This window comes from Canis lupus, chromosome 8 (genome assembly GCF_011100685.1).
Source record: "Canis lupus familiaris isolate Mischka breed German Shepherd chromosome 8, alternate assembly UU_Cfam_GSD_1.0, whole genome shotgun sequence".
Lineage (NCBI taxonomy): Eukaryota > Metazoa > Chordata > Mammalia > Carnivora > Canidae > Canis > Canis lupus.
In genome coordinates, this window is record NC_049229.1 from 3,574,488 (window position 1) to 3,591,194 (window position 16,707).

Consider the following 16,707-nt stretch of genomic DNA (forward strand, 5'->3'; position numbering starts at 1 on the left):
GGCAGAGGGAGAAGCAGGCTCCATGCAGGGAACCTGACGTGGGACTCGATCCCGGGTCTCCAGGATCATGCCCTGGGCCGAAGGAGGCGCTAAACCGCTGAGCCACCCAGGGATCTCCATGGACTGATTGTTCTAAAAAGAGTGCTCAGAAGAATGAACTGTGCCCTACTATCCAGAGGCACATTTCTAGCCTCATGAACAATCAGAGCCAGGAATGACCTGAGAGATTCAGAAACTCATTTTATATGCGAGTGGAGTAAGACCCCAGCTAATGTCCCCCTGCCCTCCCTCCAATTCCCAGTTGCTTATTCTGCCCCTATGTCAGCCTTTCTTTTATCACATACACATTATTCTACTTACTCTTTGCCCATTCCCACATTCTGTCTCACCCTGCTCCTGTCAATGGTACCCATGATCATTGCTCAAATGCTTGAGTCAGTCACCTGAAGATACTAGCTAATTTGTTTCCAGGACAGTGGGAAGTAAGATGCCAATGTGGCAAAAGGGGGAAGACTAAGAGGCTACCCCTGAGAGACTGCTGCTTCCAGAGCTTTAGAAAATTCTTTCCCACTGGCAGACCTGACTCCCTGCCTTGTATTCCCTTCTCTGGCCCCTTGTCTATGTCACCATCATGTGTTCTCTTGAACTCTGGGAACTTCTTAGGACTTCTTGGTCTTGCTGGCTTCTATCTTCCTCAGGAGTGGGCTGGAGGCAGCTTGGAAAGGTTTGTTTTCCTTTAGCATTTCCAGAACTAGGCCTCTCTGTCTCTTCAGATAAGAGAAAACAGGCAATAAAAAGGGGGGAAAATGCCCAGACTTGCCAAAGTCCATAAAGACAGGTAGTGGGGAAGAGAGGGGAAGAGTGAGCCTGAGAAACGACAGCAGGGATTAAGGAAGAGGAGGAACAATACACAGTGTTATGAGTGAGGGAGAAAGAGCTCGAGAGAAGGCAAGGACAGAAAAAATAAAGATGTAATGGACTAAGCAGACAGCTGCTGAAAAGGGAAGCTGTGACGCCAAGTTGTAGAAGTCAGAACACCCTGTTCCTCTCCAGAACTTCAAAATAAGCACCTTTCCTGGGTGGAGCGCCCAGCCCTCTGAAACAGCCGTAAATTTCACCTGGGTTATGGGGCCTGCCTGCCAGAAGCATTGGTTTCTTAGCCTCACCTTTTGCTGGAGCACACTTTTCCACCTTCAGCCTTCTGCCGTGGTGCCCTGCCTCCCTCCAGACCTGGAGCTAAAGGGGTGAGGTGCCGCCCTTCAGACCAACCCCCTGGTGTCCATGGTGCCCAAGCTGGAGCTGCTGGTGAGCACCCAGCCCCTACGAGGGGGGTGTGGTGACAGGGCTCTGTGATAGGCTGGACCGGGCTACTGGCTGCCTCTCCCCCTCCTGCTCCTGGAAGGATCTGGGCACGTGTTTCTAATTGGGGAAAGGCTGCCTCGGCTTGGCCTGCCTAACCTCAGCCGTTTCCAGATCTAGCAGGTTACCAGTGCTGGCTGCCAAAAGGCACTGTGAAAACACAGAACCCTGTTTGAGTTCTAACGCACACAACCCAAGGCTCTGATAAGGTTCCAGGCCTGCCCACGCCGGCCAGCCTGAGCTATCTTTCCTTCTCCGAGTCCTCAGACAGACCTGGAGGGAAAGTGGGGTATGAGTGCAGAGATGCAGCCAGCTTCCTAGAATCCTTTGCTGTGCCCAGGGTGAGACATTTTTCATCTGGGATGAGGAGCTGCATTATAAAGTCTCAAGTTGTTGCCTACCTAAAACAAAGGTTGTATTATGATACATGTAAATAACTTGACTGATGAAAGACACCAAAACAAAGCAACAGCAGTTATACTAAAATAAATCAAATGAGCCCTTCCCTATAAACTATGCTTTGATCCCAGCTTCTGTAAGGCCACAATGAGGCTGTGAAACAGATCTTGCTACGATGCTACAGTAACATTTTGTCCTTCTCCAGCCCCTTTCATCTGGAAGCATTCTTCAAGCTAAGCTCTTACCCATGCTGCCCCACCCCCCTCCCAGCTCTCTCTTCCCCTTCTTTCTTCCCCTGACCCCTCTGTGCCAGTTGCTAGACCTGGAGTTTCTGCTGAATCACCATCTGGTACTTAGTTTAGCCAAGAAAACCCAAACTCCCAGCTCAGCATTTTCCAAGAGCTGAGTAGTTCTCTCTTCAGCATAAGCTAAACATGGCCTCTGAGCTGGGGGCAGAGGGAGGAATTGGGAGGCAGCTGGAAAGGAGGGGAGACAGACCTGTTTCAGGAAGCCTCAATTCCATTTGTTATTCTCCCAAGTAGGGCTAGATGCATTCCCAGAAACAAGCTCCTCATTCCCCAATTTCCAGGACTTGGCTATGTGCACCCTTTGAACACCAAACTCTAATCTGAGAGTAAAAGTTGGAGACCAGAAGAGACGGTATGGAAAGCCAGGAAAGAGGAGGTGATCTGGACCAGGAACTGAAGCATATTGAAACTAAAAAGACCCTAACTTCTCAGGTAGCTGGTGGGGACAAACAGCCTGGTCTGAGAATGAAACTGGATTTAGACCAATGGACATCACCAATACATCTCTAGGGAAGAAGACCTCCATGAAAGTCTAGAATTCACTGTGATATTTATAATTGCATACTGTGATATATAAACTATAAAGCACTTACCAATAGTTATTCTTCTGAGAGTTCAAGACTGGGTTGGTCTTATGGAAATGTAAGATGAGGATAATGAAGATACCTTCACTCCAGGGCTGTAAGCATAAGGAATACTCCAGAAGCCATATAGGGCAGAGAGGAGGTGAAATGGCCCTGAAAAGCAGGTGTTCACTCTGCCATTAAAGGCGTGGTGTCCAAAGCACATGGAATGCCTTCCTCAAGTCCCAGCATCAGATCTTGAGTATTAGAGAGTGAATGGGAAGGGTTGCAAAGGCAAAGGGGCTCAACCCAGTATGAACCACACCAATGGCAAGGCATTAAAATATGATCCAGTGTTGTCCTCGATTTATTTCACCTGCATTCCAACAAGAATGTGCCATCCTTGACTCCCTAATCACTCTAATCACTAGGTCCTGCCATTTCTACCTTGTAAATGCCAAATATATCTTTCTGTTTATTCCCACAGCTCCATCCCCAATACACATCATTGTCATCCCTATCTTGGATTTCTGTAACCACACTGTAATTGGTCTCCTTGCCTCTGATCTTATTCCCCTCTCCAATTCATCCTTCACCCTTGCAGCCATGAGTCTTCTAAATAACATAAATATGATCATGTCAGTCCTCTGTTTGAAACCCTTTAATGCCTTCCCATTGCTCTTAGGGGAAAGTTTAATCTCTCCAACATCACTTACAAAGCCCTTTCATGGCTGGATCTTCACTTCTATCTATACCTCCTACCTCCTAGTCTATGCTGTGGCTATACTGAAATACCTTGAGTTCCCCCAGGGGGCCATGTTCTTTCTTGTCCCCAGACCTTGGCACATGTTAATCCTTCCCTCTATAACATTCTCCCCACCCTATCCTGTTTGACTTTTCTCTCCATGCTGGATACTGCCTGGCTATCTCCAACTGGTCTTTCCTCAACTTACATGTAATTTTCTCCAAGATTTTCCTCAATCACGTCCCTACCCCTATTTCTGTTATATCTAGCTCAGCCTGGATGTTGTCTTCTTGGGGATTTACAACACTTAGAACTGAAATTCCCTGTGTACTTGCCAGAATCATCCAGTGGATCGTGGGTTCCTTAGTACAGGAACTAAGTATCCTTATGCCTAACACAGTTCCTGGAGCAGACACTAATATTTGATAATGATTGAATGATTCTGTATCCTCTGTGGCACTTAGAGGACACAGAAGTGGACTCAATAAATGCTGATTAAGGCTTAGTTCCCTACTGCTGCTGCAAACAAGAATGAGGGTTTTTTGGTTCACTGTTGTATCTCTTGAGCTCAGAACAGTATCTAGCACATCCCAGGTACTTGGCAAATGTTTGTTGAATAAGCAGTGTTGAGATTCTCGTTTATATAATGCTTTCCAAGAGTCTTAACCTGTTTCTAAGCCATACTGCTCTAGAGCAGGCTTTGGAGCAGCCACCTGAGGTGGCCACCCTGAGGAAGATTTCCAACCAAAGACCTGCTAAGGTCTCCCCAGGGCTTTGTGGGGGCAGTGGAAGGCAGAAATGCAGAACACATTGTGACTGCTCATTGTAAATGGTAGACAGTTGAGATATTTCATTTTGATTTGTACTAGATAAACTAGATTGCTCTCTCCTTGTAGTCAATCAGTCACTATGTACAGCTAATTCTACTGAAATCTTTCTTGTTTTTGCTACCTTGTAATTTAGCTTTTATTTCAGGCCAGAACTTCTCCAGCCTGGACAAAATGCTTAGCTTGCTAACTTGTCTCCCTGCTTCAAGTGTCATAGTCCTTTTTTCACGTAAATGTGAACCTAATCATGTTACTCTTCTGACCAAAATCCTTCAGTGGTTCCCATGTCTTGGACGAAGCCCACTCTCTCCTGCATGATATACGGGATCCTTTCAGATCTTGCTCCTGCTCACCTGCTCAGCCTCATCTCCTGTACTTTTCTCTACACAAAAGTACTTGCTTTTCTCCAACAGGTCATTTCTCTCACGCCAGGTCTTGCTGGTGCCCTTCCCTCTACTTGGCTGTTCTATTTCATGCTTATCTGGAGCTATCTATTTATCTTGTGAGATTTAGCTTTATCTGGGAGCCTTTCCTAGCATTCCTCCCCCAACTTTAAAGCTCCTTTCTCTGTGTTGCAAACACTTTTATTATCACATTGTATTGTAATTATTTGTTTGTACACCAATCTCTTCGTTAGCCTTTACTCTCTTCTCAGACTCTGTATAAATAATGCCTTATCTCCACTCTCCATGTAGGAGCTCAGTATGGTGATTAACTGATAGATTTGCAGTTTCTTTTTTCCTAGGAAAGCCAGTCCTAAGGAATCATAAAAGTGAAAAATGGGGTTTTAGTCAAATTGACCCTCAGTAAAAAATTAAGAGATTTTTTCAAAATGCAGTTGACCCTTGAACAACATGGTTTTGAACTGACCAGGTCTACTTATATGTGGATTTTCTACAGTACAGTACTATAAATGTATTTTCTTCTCCTTATATTTTCTTAATAACATTTTTAGCTTACTTTATTATAAGAATATGGTATATGTAATACATACAACATAGAAAATATGTGTTGGGCAGCCCTGGTGGCTCAGCGGTTTAGCGCCGCCTTCAGCCCAGGGTGTGATCCTGGAGACCCGGTATCAAGTCCCATGTCGGGCTCCCTGCATGGAGCCTGCTTCTCCCTCTACCTGTGTCTCTGCCTCTGTCTCTCTCTGTGTGTCTCTCGTGAATAAATAAATAAATAAAATCTTTAAAAAAAAAGAAAAAGAAAATGTGTGTTAATCAGCTGTTTATGTTATTGGTAAGGCTTCCAGTCATTAGTAAGCTAAGAGTAGTTAGGTTTTGGGGAGTCAAAAGTTATATGTGGATTTTCAATTGTTCAGGAGTCAGTGTCCCTAACCACTGCATTGTTCAAGGATCAACTGTATTTAGAGTTTAAATGCTGGCTAGCTAGAAGATGTACAGAAAAAGAAGATGACTTGGATGTATGGGAATCAAATGTAGGCAGTCTGGATTTGTCTGGATTCATATGTACAAGGATAATGAGACACCCAAAGAACTCTAGGGGCCAATGAGGGCAAGAAGGCATTGTTGCTCAGGCACCTGAGGCAACAGGTTTAGTTTATGGTGATAATTTTGGGGCTAGAGAATGTGAAACCTCAAAGGAAAATGAACCGAGATTAAGGGACTTAGAAGTTAGGAAAGACTAGAACCCTCTGATGTCAAGGGATTAATTTGCAAGAGACTTGCAAAACAACACACAGGTTTATCGATCATAGCATTCTGCATCAAGGACCTAGGAACTTATCACAGAGGAATTGGAAAGCAATTCAGGGTTAAAAGTTATATGTACAATAAAGTCCTTTCTCTTCTAAATTGCTCGAGGGAGAAGAAGAAAAAGAAGGAGAAGCAGGAGAAAAAGGAGAAGAAGAAAAAAAGAGAAGGAAGAGAAAGAAGAGAAGGAGAAATCTGAAGCCCTAAAAAACCAGCCTCTTAGGAATCTCAGTAGAAAGATAGAAAGCAAGATAAGAAGCAGGTTTTTTTGTTTTTTGTTTTTTGTTTTTTTTGTTTTGTTTTGTTTTTGACTTGTGAAATGCATGCAGGGCACTCTTGTTCCCTCAGGGAGAGAAATGAGAAGGAAATTCTGTAGTAAAGGTATTCAGGGAGAAGAGGAGACTTGAATGAGAAGAAAAAAAATTCTACTTCAGATCCCGGACATGACCCCAGCCCCCAAGAAGAGGAAGGAGGTCAGGAGTTGCCTGAGTGGAAGGGGCCCAGTCCCAAGGACAGGGAGACAAACAGATCCTGAAGGAAAACCCAGAGTAAGGAAGCAAGAAGCACACATGGGGGACCCCCAGAACACCTGATGCTCCTTCAGTGTCACTGGGACCACTTTGTTTATAGCCAGAGACTCAGGAAATAGCCAAAAGAGATAGTTAAGTGATAAAACAGCAAGCTGCAGAAATAATCTAGCAATATATATGTCTATATGCCCAGACACACGCGGAGAGATGTATTTTACTTAGACCTGGGGGCAGCCCAGGTGGCTCAGCGGTTTAGCACTGCCTTCAGCCCAGGGCATGATCCTGGAGACCCGGGATCAAGTCCCACGTCAGGCTCCCTGCATGAAGCCTGCTTCTCCCTCTGCCTGTGTCTCTGCCTCTCTGTGTCTCTCATGAATAAATAAATAAAATCTTAAAAGAAAAAAAAAAAAAGAACTGGAAGGATACCTGTCCACTGCTAGCAAGGCTCCTGGGCAGGGGAGAGGGGTGAAAATAAGGGGAAGTTTTCACAGTCGACTCTCTCTCTCTCTCTCTCTCCCTATATGTGTATATATATATGCATATATATCTCTATATGTATATAGAGAGAGATTGAGAGAGAGAAAAGATAGTCCTTTATTTGCAAAGTAGTGAAAAGAGAAACTTTCCAAGCAAATCACAGAAGGCACCCAAACCACTTTAAACCAAGTTTCAACACCTCGTATTACTCTTTCCTAAGTTCCTCCTCCCACTAATATGCATGCTCTGGAGAAGGGAGAAAGCTTTTTATTTAATTAAAATGTAAAATATGGTCTTTTTTTTTTACTGCTTGGTAGCTAGGGATATTCTGCTGACTCAGCAGTGAATAATCAGCTTTGACCTACATAATAGAATAACTCAAAGTGGCAGCTGCAGTTGCATAAGCAGATCCAAATCTGCAGTTCCTTCTCCCTCCCCCCAAGGCTCCTTGCAGGCAAGCCAGTTCCAGCAGGTTCTCCCCACCTCTCCAGCCCCATCTGGCTGTCCCACCACCATTTTTCATCCAATGTACTCTGGCCCTACCGCAGAACCAGACTTGACCTCATCTCCTCCCTCCCACAGCCAACTCCAGCCAGGGGTTTTGCCACAGGGCTTCTCCTTGCTGGGATCCCTACCCTGACTTCTAGCTCCCTCCATGACACACCAGTAACCCCTGCAGAGGGTGGCCTTTCCCTCAAAAACTCTCTCCTACAGTGGGTGGAGCTTTTCATCTGCATGCCCAAATGACACAGCAGAAAGCAGAGCTTCTTGTTTAAATACATTCAGAAGAGCCCAAACTCTCCAGTGATTCTCTCAAAAATATACCTAGACTGGGCCACTCTTGGCTCTACTGCCAAAGAACACCAGGCCTATTTTCACACAGCCGGCTGGCCTGGCACCTGCTAAGATGAAAGCATTTAGGGAAAGTAGCACCCATCAAGCCTTCCTGACTGTTTGGCTCCTATTTCATTTGATATCTTAAGAGATGATTTGAGGGGCCTGTAAAAGTATGTTTAAAAAAAAAAAAAGTATTCAACAAACCAGAAAACAGAACCTTTCTTGGCATAGACTTGAATAGCTGGGAGTGTTTGGATGAGAAAGTGTGAGTGTGTGGCTACATCCACATGAATACCTCTGTAGGGAGAGGGGTTATGGGTTCCACATGGCCTTCATATCTGGGAGGAAGGGGGTAGCACTTGGACTGAGGTGAGGAGCTGTTTCCCACCTCCTCTAAAAGGAATGAGGATAAATAAGTTTGGGTTTAAGAAGGGTTTTCTGCTCATGAAGGTCAAAAAGTACTTGAATACCTATCTCAAGGACACTGAAAAATTCCTCTCTCTGGAGGACAAGATTGACCAATGTTAAGTTTGAGATAATCTCCTTGCAGTTCTATTTAGGAGGCAGAGGACAAACCAGATAAGCTTTATTGAACTTCGATGGCAGGAATTGAGAGAGGAGAGGACTTTGTTATTTTGTCATCAGAGTTTCTAAATTCCTCCTTCTCTTGGTGCTAGGATTGTCTAGGTGAGGGATGGGCTGCAGAGGGGACAGCATACAACCTGTCTTTCTGGAGCTGGGCTATAGGCAGTAGCAGTCCTCATCTCCTGTCTGGCCTGAAGGGACATCTATGGGGCTATTTTAGTGTAGAGGGTCTTTGCACAAGGGGTCACCTACCCTTGGCAGATTAGGGGAAAGACAAGGGAAGCTGTAGGTCAGCTGCCTAGGAACTCTACCCTATGGCCTGGTTTCTCTTCTTAGTGACAAGTCTTAGGATTCTCAATTTCCCATTGGAGACTAAGGGTGGCCTCTTGTGTGACACTTCAGCAGTATCAGCAGGAAAAAGGAAGCCGAGTCTTCGTGCACGAGACACTGAAATAGCAGTGGCCAGCACTTATGGGGTGCTCCTTTCCACCCTCCCTAACCTGACTGATGGCAGGAACAGAGACTCTTCCTGCATTCCCACGCTCCTCCCTGCCACCACTCCCTCCCACATCTGGATCCAGCTAGCAAGCAAGGACTGAGTGACTACACTCAGTGACCACCCTCAGTGACTATGTGACCCTGTGCTAAGAACATGTGTTATCTCATGCAACCCTTGCAACCATGACCTCCTGTGCAGGCAGGGTTACAACCCCCATCTCACAGTAGGGTGGGATACAGAATTTGGCCAAGCACTTGGCACAATTAGAGAGCTGTGCCGGGATACAGCCTCAGGCAACCTGGTTCTGGAGCCCCCATTCCTTTGCCTTAAGGGCCATAAGCAGGCCTAAGCACAAGGAATACAGCCCAAACAAGTCTCTTGACCCCATAGTACCACTTGCCTGGATGGTAGGGGGCTATCCCAGAGCTGAATACCACTGCCAAAGAGGGCACACTTGCCAAGGAGACTACTCATTGGATCCAGCTGACTGCCCTGTGAGAGGCTTTGGGATGACCCCTCCCTCCCTTTCCCACCAGCATGACAGAAGGAAAATGTCAAGACCTAGGAAAGGCTGTGACCTGGATGGTCACTGATCTCAGCTAAGTGTATGTGTGTTGAAAGGTATGGTAAGGCAGGGATCATGTTAACTCCAAAAATGGACCCTTTGAAAAAAATCTAAATATTTACTTTAGAAATTAGTTTTGTGGGGAGCACCTGGGTGGCTCAGTTGGTTAAGTGTCTGACTCTTGATTTTGGCTCAGGTCATGATCTCAGGGTCCTGGGATCCAGCCCTGTTTGGTCTCCCCACTCAGCAGGAAGTCTGCTTGTCTCCCACTCTCTCTGCCCCTCCTTCTGCTCACATTCATGCTCTCTCTTTCTCAAATAAATTAAATCTTTAAAAAATTAGTTTTTGGTTAAAAGATATAAAAATACCCCAATCCATTGAGATTCCTGAGAATTCCTAAAAATATGGGTTGCAGACCTTCTCTACAACAAATCTCTAACCTATCCCAGCTCACAGACATCTTTCTCCCTTCTCTGAATTTTTATTGCAATTGAATCCTCACCACAGAACCTATCTATATGGCTTTTCTCCCCAGTTAGGCAGCAAATGTATCAAGGGGGCGGGGACCACGAACAATGCATTTATTTTCTCCCAACTCCCGACTTTACACTCTCCTCCCATAGAGTTTTAAGATGTGTGAGCTGGCAGGTTGACGTAGAGGTGGATGAAGTCAGAAAAATCTCCCTGTGTGCAGCAGGGAGCCTCCAGAACAGTGTACGGTGTACATAGTGAAGGGATCAGGAGACCTGGGCTCCACTCAGGGCATGCCACCTTGGGTATGTCACTTGCCTGGCTCCTTTCCTTATCTGCTCTAGGAAAGTGATAATACTGGCCCTGCTTACCTCATGGATTTGTCATGAGGCTCAGATCAGATAATATAGATGAAAGTGCTGTGTATGATGTAAAGAGCCTTACTGGTGAAAATTACTGTGCCTCTGAGCTGCTACCCACGTTTCTTCTTTTTTGCAACACCATCTGATTACATGCAGAATCAATTCATCCAAAGCACCCATGTAGGAAAAGTAATGGGGAAAAAATAAAGGAGGGAAGGAAAGAAAGAGGGAGAGGAAGGAGAATTGGAGACATGTGGCCAAAGAAGTCCATCCTGAGAACAAGGCCCAGATGGCACTTACATAAGCAGATGGCAGCCAGGAGTCGAAGGCCAGACTCGGGGGGGAAGCAGGTGGGGAAGAGCGGCTGCAGCACATAGTTGGAGAAGGTGAGAGCGATAACAGCCTGGTTGGTGGGGTAGATCACCAGCACCGCAATCCATAGCCTCAGGAACCTGAAAGGGAACAGGACAGAACTTGACTCAAGACAGCTGCAGAGACCCTTACCCCCACCAACTGCACTGCAAGGATTCACAAGTCATTGGGGGAAGCCTGGGCATGTCACTGGGCAGCGTTAGGAGAGGTGGGTGGGCGAAAGGGGTATGTTTCTTTTTTGTTTTCTGGAATGCTGAGAAGCCCAGCCCTTGCTCAACAAGACAGCTGGCTGTCTGCAATGACAAAGTGGTGTGATGATGAGGAGCTAAGTGTTTACTAGTATGAACACGCGTCTTGGCATTCCTTCTCTCTCCTCTCTCCTTTGACCATCTTTTCTCTATTCTCTGGGCCCTCACATCCAGCAGTGGAAAATAAAATTGGAAACCCCAGAATTCTGATAGCCAGAACATGCTTAGGGTGTGGCTGCTTAAGCAACTGCCAGGTGCCGCCGAGAGTGGGGTGGTGAGGGGTAAGTGCCCTCCACATCCTTGGCGCCTTGCTGAGAGTTCAGCTCCCCAGTAGCAGGGCTGCAGAGGCTGAGGAAATTCAAGATCAGGGCCTGGCTCTGCAGGGAGGTATCATCTTTGGTCATGTGAGACGAGGGTACCCTGTTTCTCAGGTGGCCACTCTAATTTGTCAAGAGAAGAGGGCTTTGTTTTGTGAGGTGCTTTCCCTGAAAATTTATGGTCAGAGTTGTCATAAAGTTCTGTTTGCTGTCACCCATTGAATCTTGCCCACTGAGATCAACAGAGAGGTCAAGACTACAACCTGGTTCTTCCATCACCCTCAGGAGAATCAAGGGGACACAGAGCTACACTAGCAACCATGACAGGGAGGCAAAAGAGGAATCCTATTCTGTAGCTCTCCTTGGCATACTGGAAACCACTGGTCTCGGTTTCTAGACCACCCAGGCCTCTACAGATCCTCTTACCCAGCCAGTCCTCCAAAGATGTCCTTGACGTAGGAGTAGTCACCTCCAGATTTGGGGATGGTGACCCCAAGTTCAGCATAGCACAGGGCTCCCACAGCTGTGATGAGACCAGTCACAATCCAGACAATGAGGGCGAGGCCTACAGAGCCAGCATTCTCCAGCACACCTTTCGGCGAGACGAAGATTCCAGAGCCAATGATGTTCCCTGCATGAAGTATCAAGGTTGCCAAGGGAGACAGGAAGTCAGCACAATTGGCAGTACTGGCATTTGCGGGAGTCGTCTCATCTCTGGTTTGATTCTAAAATGTCTTTGGAATGTGTAAATCCCTTTAGGCAGGTGTGTCTAGTAATAATTTACATGTCTCCTTTAGTCCTCAGGACACCTTTACAGAGTCAGATATCATTTCTCCCATTTTACAGAGGAGAAAACTAAGTCTTAGTGATACCAAGTGCATTGCCCAAGTCCACATGGTAGTAAGTGGTGGCTTGGGTATTGAACCTCAAAACCCTCTTACAGGGTTGTACCATGGTCCACCCGAGGTAACAAAGGTCATAAGACTAACTGGAAATGGCAGGACTGGAAAAGCAGGCTATTCTCAGAGATACTCCGCAGGGTAGAAAGCTTCAAAAATGAGCCTAAAGACAATATGTTTTGGACAGATTGTGGTCATATCCCATGACTGGGATTTTTTAAGACCTATGAGTGTCGACAGCACTCCTGGAGGTTGGCTTTCACCCGAGACATGTCAGCCCCCTCTTGGTGAGGAAAATGAAATAACCCTATAAAAACAGTCCTAGTCCTACAAAGTGGTTTGTAGAAGTGCAAAGGTTCAGTGTTATACCCTTTAAAGGTCATCCCCCTCCACTGTCCATGTGACCCTCACAACAACCTTATGAAGTACAGGAAGAGGAGGAAGAACATGTATTTCTCTCTCTATTTTACAAAGAAGCTAAGACACAGAGGGGTTAAGTGCCTTTTCCAAATTCCATGGCTACTGATGGATAAAATTGGATCCAAAATTTGGTCTCCTGATGCTTAATCCAGCGCGCTCTCCACTAATCTATTTCTCCTTCTGTGTGCAAGAGACTGGCTTTCTCCTGAGAGGTGAAGCTGGCAGCAAGGACTGCAGTTTGGCTACTGGAAGTGTGTTGGGCAGGGGAGGAGAAAGAGGGTAGGGGCAGCTCCTGACATACTCCTTCCCAAGCTTTCCTCTACTTCTTATGATTCAAGGTGGTCGTCAAGGTTCACTGCACAGGTGCTCTGAAAGCTCTCTCCTTGAGCCCCATCCAGCTGCACTACTAAAGGTCTGAGGGAAGAGGCAGAGACTAAGTGGATCCCGGTAGAAGTGCAGAACTGGAGTATTATCAGGCCAGCTTGGTTTAACAGTGTTCTGAGGACATCTCAAATTTCTACTGACTCTCTTAAAGGGTCTGGAACCAGGTCTGGGCTGAACACGATGCAGAGTATAGGATTTTATGCTCAACTTTCAAAAATGAAAAGTTTTCAAAAAGAACTTTCAGATCTTTTTTTTTTTTTAAGATTTTACTTATTTATTCATAACACAGAGAGAGAGAGAGAGAGAGAGAGAGAGGGAAAGAGAGAGAGAGGGAGAGGCAGAGGGATAAGCAAAGCAAGCTCCATTCAGGGAGCCTGACATGGGACTCGATCCCGGATTTCCAGGATCACACCCTGGGCTGAAGGCGGCGCTAAACCGCTGAGCCACCTGGGCTGTCCAGACCTTCAGATCTTAACCATAACTCAACCTCAGTCCAGTCCTGAAACTTTCACTTCTAAATCAAAATTCAGTTTTTGATTTGAAATGCATCCCAGGCCATGCATCTGGTTATTTTGGTCAAAGGGGACAAGAAGAGAATTTTCACATCCTAAAAGCAATACATTTTATTTCTCTGGGATACAGAATATGCTTTTCACACTGAAAAAATGTAGGATGAGATTGTGAATGGGAGAGGGAGGGGGCCTAGGCAGGTGGAAGAGCAGCAACCATACATACAAGATCTGAGGCTGGATGGAGCTGGAAAGGAAGCACCTTTGTCTCAAACTTGCCTTCTTCCTAGGCGGATAGTCTATCCCAACAAAACAACAAATCTTCATCATAGAGATGAAGCTAAAAGAAGAAACAATCCTTCATGTTCAACTGTGTGATCTATATACCAGGCAAAAAGAGATAGAAAAATGAGATTCTGGGCCCCACCAGTTCTTAAAGGCTTTTCCTTTTTTTCGTACATTTATTTAAAGTCCTATGATCGGAGCAAGAGGACATCTTTAAGCAACCCCCTCCTCTACCAGTCTGCATATGTCCTTTGCATGGAGGTTGGGCTAGTGGAGACTAGGAGGCCTTGTGGGAGTATGCCAGGACTCAGCACACAATTACCCTGGCAAGTGACCTTTAACCTGCCAAATGAAACGTGCAGCTGTCCCCTGGAAAACACTAAGTGCCGGAAGCTGAGAACTGGAGACTAGATTGCTGACAGTGCTGAAAGGTGTCCGTAAACTCCTTGTCTAGCAGGAATTTATCAGAAGAGTAATTTGTAGTGCATTTAAAAGCCAGCTGTGAAGACAGTAACACACCTAGAGTTATAAAACTAGTTCAAGAGATTAGAAAAACAATCAATAGGAGAAAAACAAGGTTTGTCTTTGGTCTGCAAGGTCCTGAAAAGGAAGGTGGTGAGGGAACAGCTAGGTGTTTCTCAGAGCCAGGAAGGGCTGTCACAGGGAGGAAGTAGGGGTGAATGTTATTAAGAGATCCTGTCTTCTCATGAATGAAGTGTCAATGTCCCACTAAGGATTCTTGGAAAACAAAGAGCACAGTGGGGATCAGTAAGCACTTTTGTTCTCCAGCTTTTGTTCTGGCATTTTCAGAGTGTGTGCTGCTTTCCTCATTCCAGGTGGAGGCAGCCACTGGAAAACCGGATGTGCAACACTGACAGCCATTTGCAGGGTCCAATCACTTACTGCCTCCCCTTATTCTTCTATAAACATGTCCTTCCATGGAGCTGCTGGAGTGATGGTGAGGGTTGTAACCTCAGGTTGGCACTGGGGCAAGAGTCTTCATTTTATAAAAACTGGATTCTACCCCTCGCCCTGCAATCTTAATTTTGACCAAAATAAAATTACAAAGCTAAAAGCTAAAAGAAAAAAAAAAAAAGAATTATGCTAGCCAAAACAGAGTGCTAGAGAACAGGAAGGAGAGGAATGTTTCTCTCTGATTCTAGGAAGCCACTACCTAGAAAACCAGAATCAGATAACATTTCCTCCACCTTCACAACCTCTGGAGCTTCTGCAGGGGGAGGAATGTCACACACAACTGAAAGAACATTCACATTACATTTACTCAAAAGTAATGCCTACTATTTTCAATCTTAGTGTGATTATTTGATTAATATTTCTGTCTTCCACTTGACTATAGGCTTCGTGACAGCGGGGGCTCTGTTGCTTCCCTTCACCTGTAAAGTGTCACACAGTAGACACTCCATAAATGTTTACTAAATGAATGATGTCAGACATCCATCTAGAACTTTCCTCCACAGAGCAATATATGTGCTTCTTTGGAAACTCCAAATCATGTGAAGTATGTCAAGGATGTATTGTAGGCAAATAAATAAAGCACCCCATTTATTTCACTGCTGGAGAGAGTGATCTGGCTAATATTACCATCTCCATTTCTTCCCCAAGATTTTATTTATTTGAGAGAGAGAGAGAGAGAGAGACAGAGACAGAGACAGAGACAGAGAAAGAGTATGAGCAGGGAGGAGGGAGTGGGGGGGGGAGCAGTGGGACAAGCAGACTCCCCAGGGAGCAAGGAGCCCAATTCAGGGCTCGATCCCAGGACCTTGAGATCACCTGAGCCAAAATCACACACTTAACTGACTAAGCTGCCCAGGTGCCCTTACCATCTCCAATATATAGGGTAAGAAAGTAGGGCAATTACTATTCCTGTTTTCCAAATGGGAAAAAAATGAGGGAGATATTACTATCCCTATTTTATGGATGAACAAACTGAGACCAAGAGAGGTAGTTATTTACCTAAACTACAGAGTAAGTTAGTAGAAACTGGATTAGAGCCTGTATTTTCTGTTGTAGCCTCAAGCTTTTCCCAGGGAATAGTCAGTTTTACTAAGATGATGCTTATTAAGGAATGCTTATTAAGAGAAGATGCTTATTAAGGAACTAGAACACAGATCTGATTCTTTCCTTCTACTGCACCACCTTCAATGGTGATTTACAAAGTGGTCACATCTGTTACTTTATTTGATTCTCAGAACTACTTTCTTATGTGCACAGGGTGGGTACTTTCATTTCTATTTACCTTTGCTAAGACTGAGTTTTAGAGAGGTGAGGAGACTTGACCAGTCACATATTGCATAGGCAGCAAGGCCTGGACTAGGGGCCAAGTCCTTGGACTTCCAGCCTGGGTTTCCTCCACTCCTCCACATGGCCTCTCCTCTAGAAATTGCACAACAGAGGTTTTAATTGCAGGACTTTTACACTTGGTCCCTGTCCAAATGAGGTTTTTCTGGAATGGCTTTGAAAAAAGGAGAAGTGTGAAAGGACTTGTCTATCTTGACTATGAACCTTTCTTGATGAGAGGTTGGAAGAAAGCTGATTACTGTGGAGTTGTTTCTCTAGACTGTTTTCCTCTTAGACTCCTTGTTTATAAAACTATTCAAAAATGAGATGTCCATCCATCTGGTAGCCAAGGTCTGAATCCTGCTTTTCATCCATCCCAATTAGAAAAATAATCATCTTATCATACAGATCTTCTTTGGTAAGAAAGGGTCCTAAGATGCCTGGACAATGAGGCCTGGCTTGGCTTCTTCTGCCAAAGAAGAGCCAAGCAAACCACTCCATTAAAAAGGGGCCAAGTTGTTACAGTGGGCAAGTCTTCACTAGAAAAATGTTGGAATTAAGAAAATCCATTTGCCATGAATAACCACTGACTTCCCTACATGTGGGCCAATACTAATGTGACTCCTATTAAGGCCTTACTCACATCCAGGCCTGTCCACACTAGAATGCTGTAGGCATCAAAGAATTTCCTAGGGCATAGATTTACAGACTTCTAATGCCCAACGGGCCCTCA

General features: G+C 45.3%; 1 protein-coding gene across 1 annotated transcript in view; it reads right to left on the reverse strand.

Annotated features, from left to right (window-relative positions):
* The window catches only part of SLC7A8 (solute carrier family 7 member 8), a 49,722-nt gene that overhangs the window by 21,653 nt on the left and 11,362 nt on the right, over nt 1-16,707 (reverse strand). Inside the window, 2 exon segments of the mRNA NM_001287169.1 lie at nt 10,543-10,694; nt 11,606-11,810. Coding sequence (NP_001274098.1) covers nt 10,543-10,694; nt 11,606-11,810 — 357 coding nt within the window.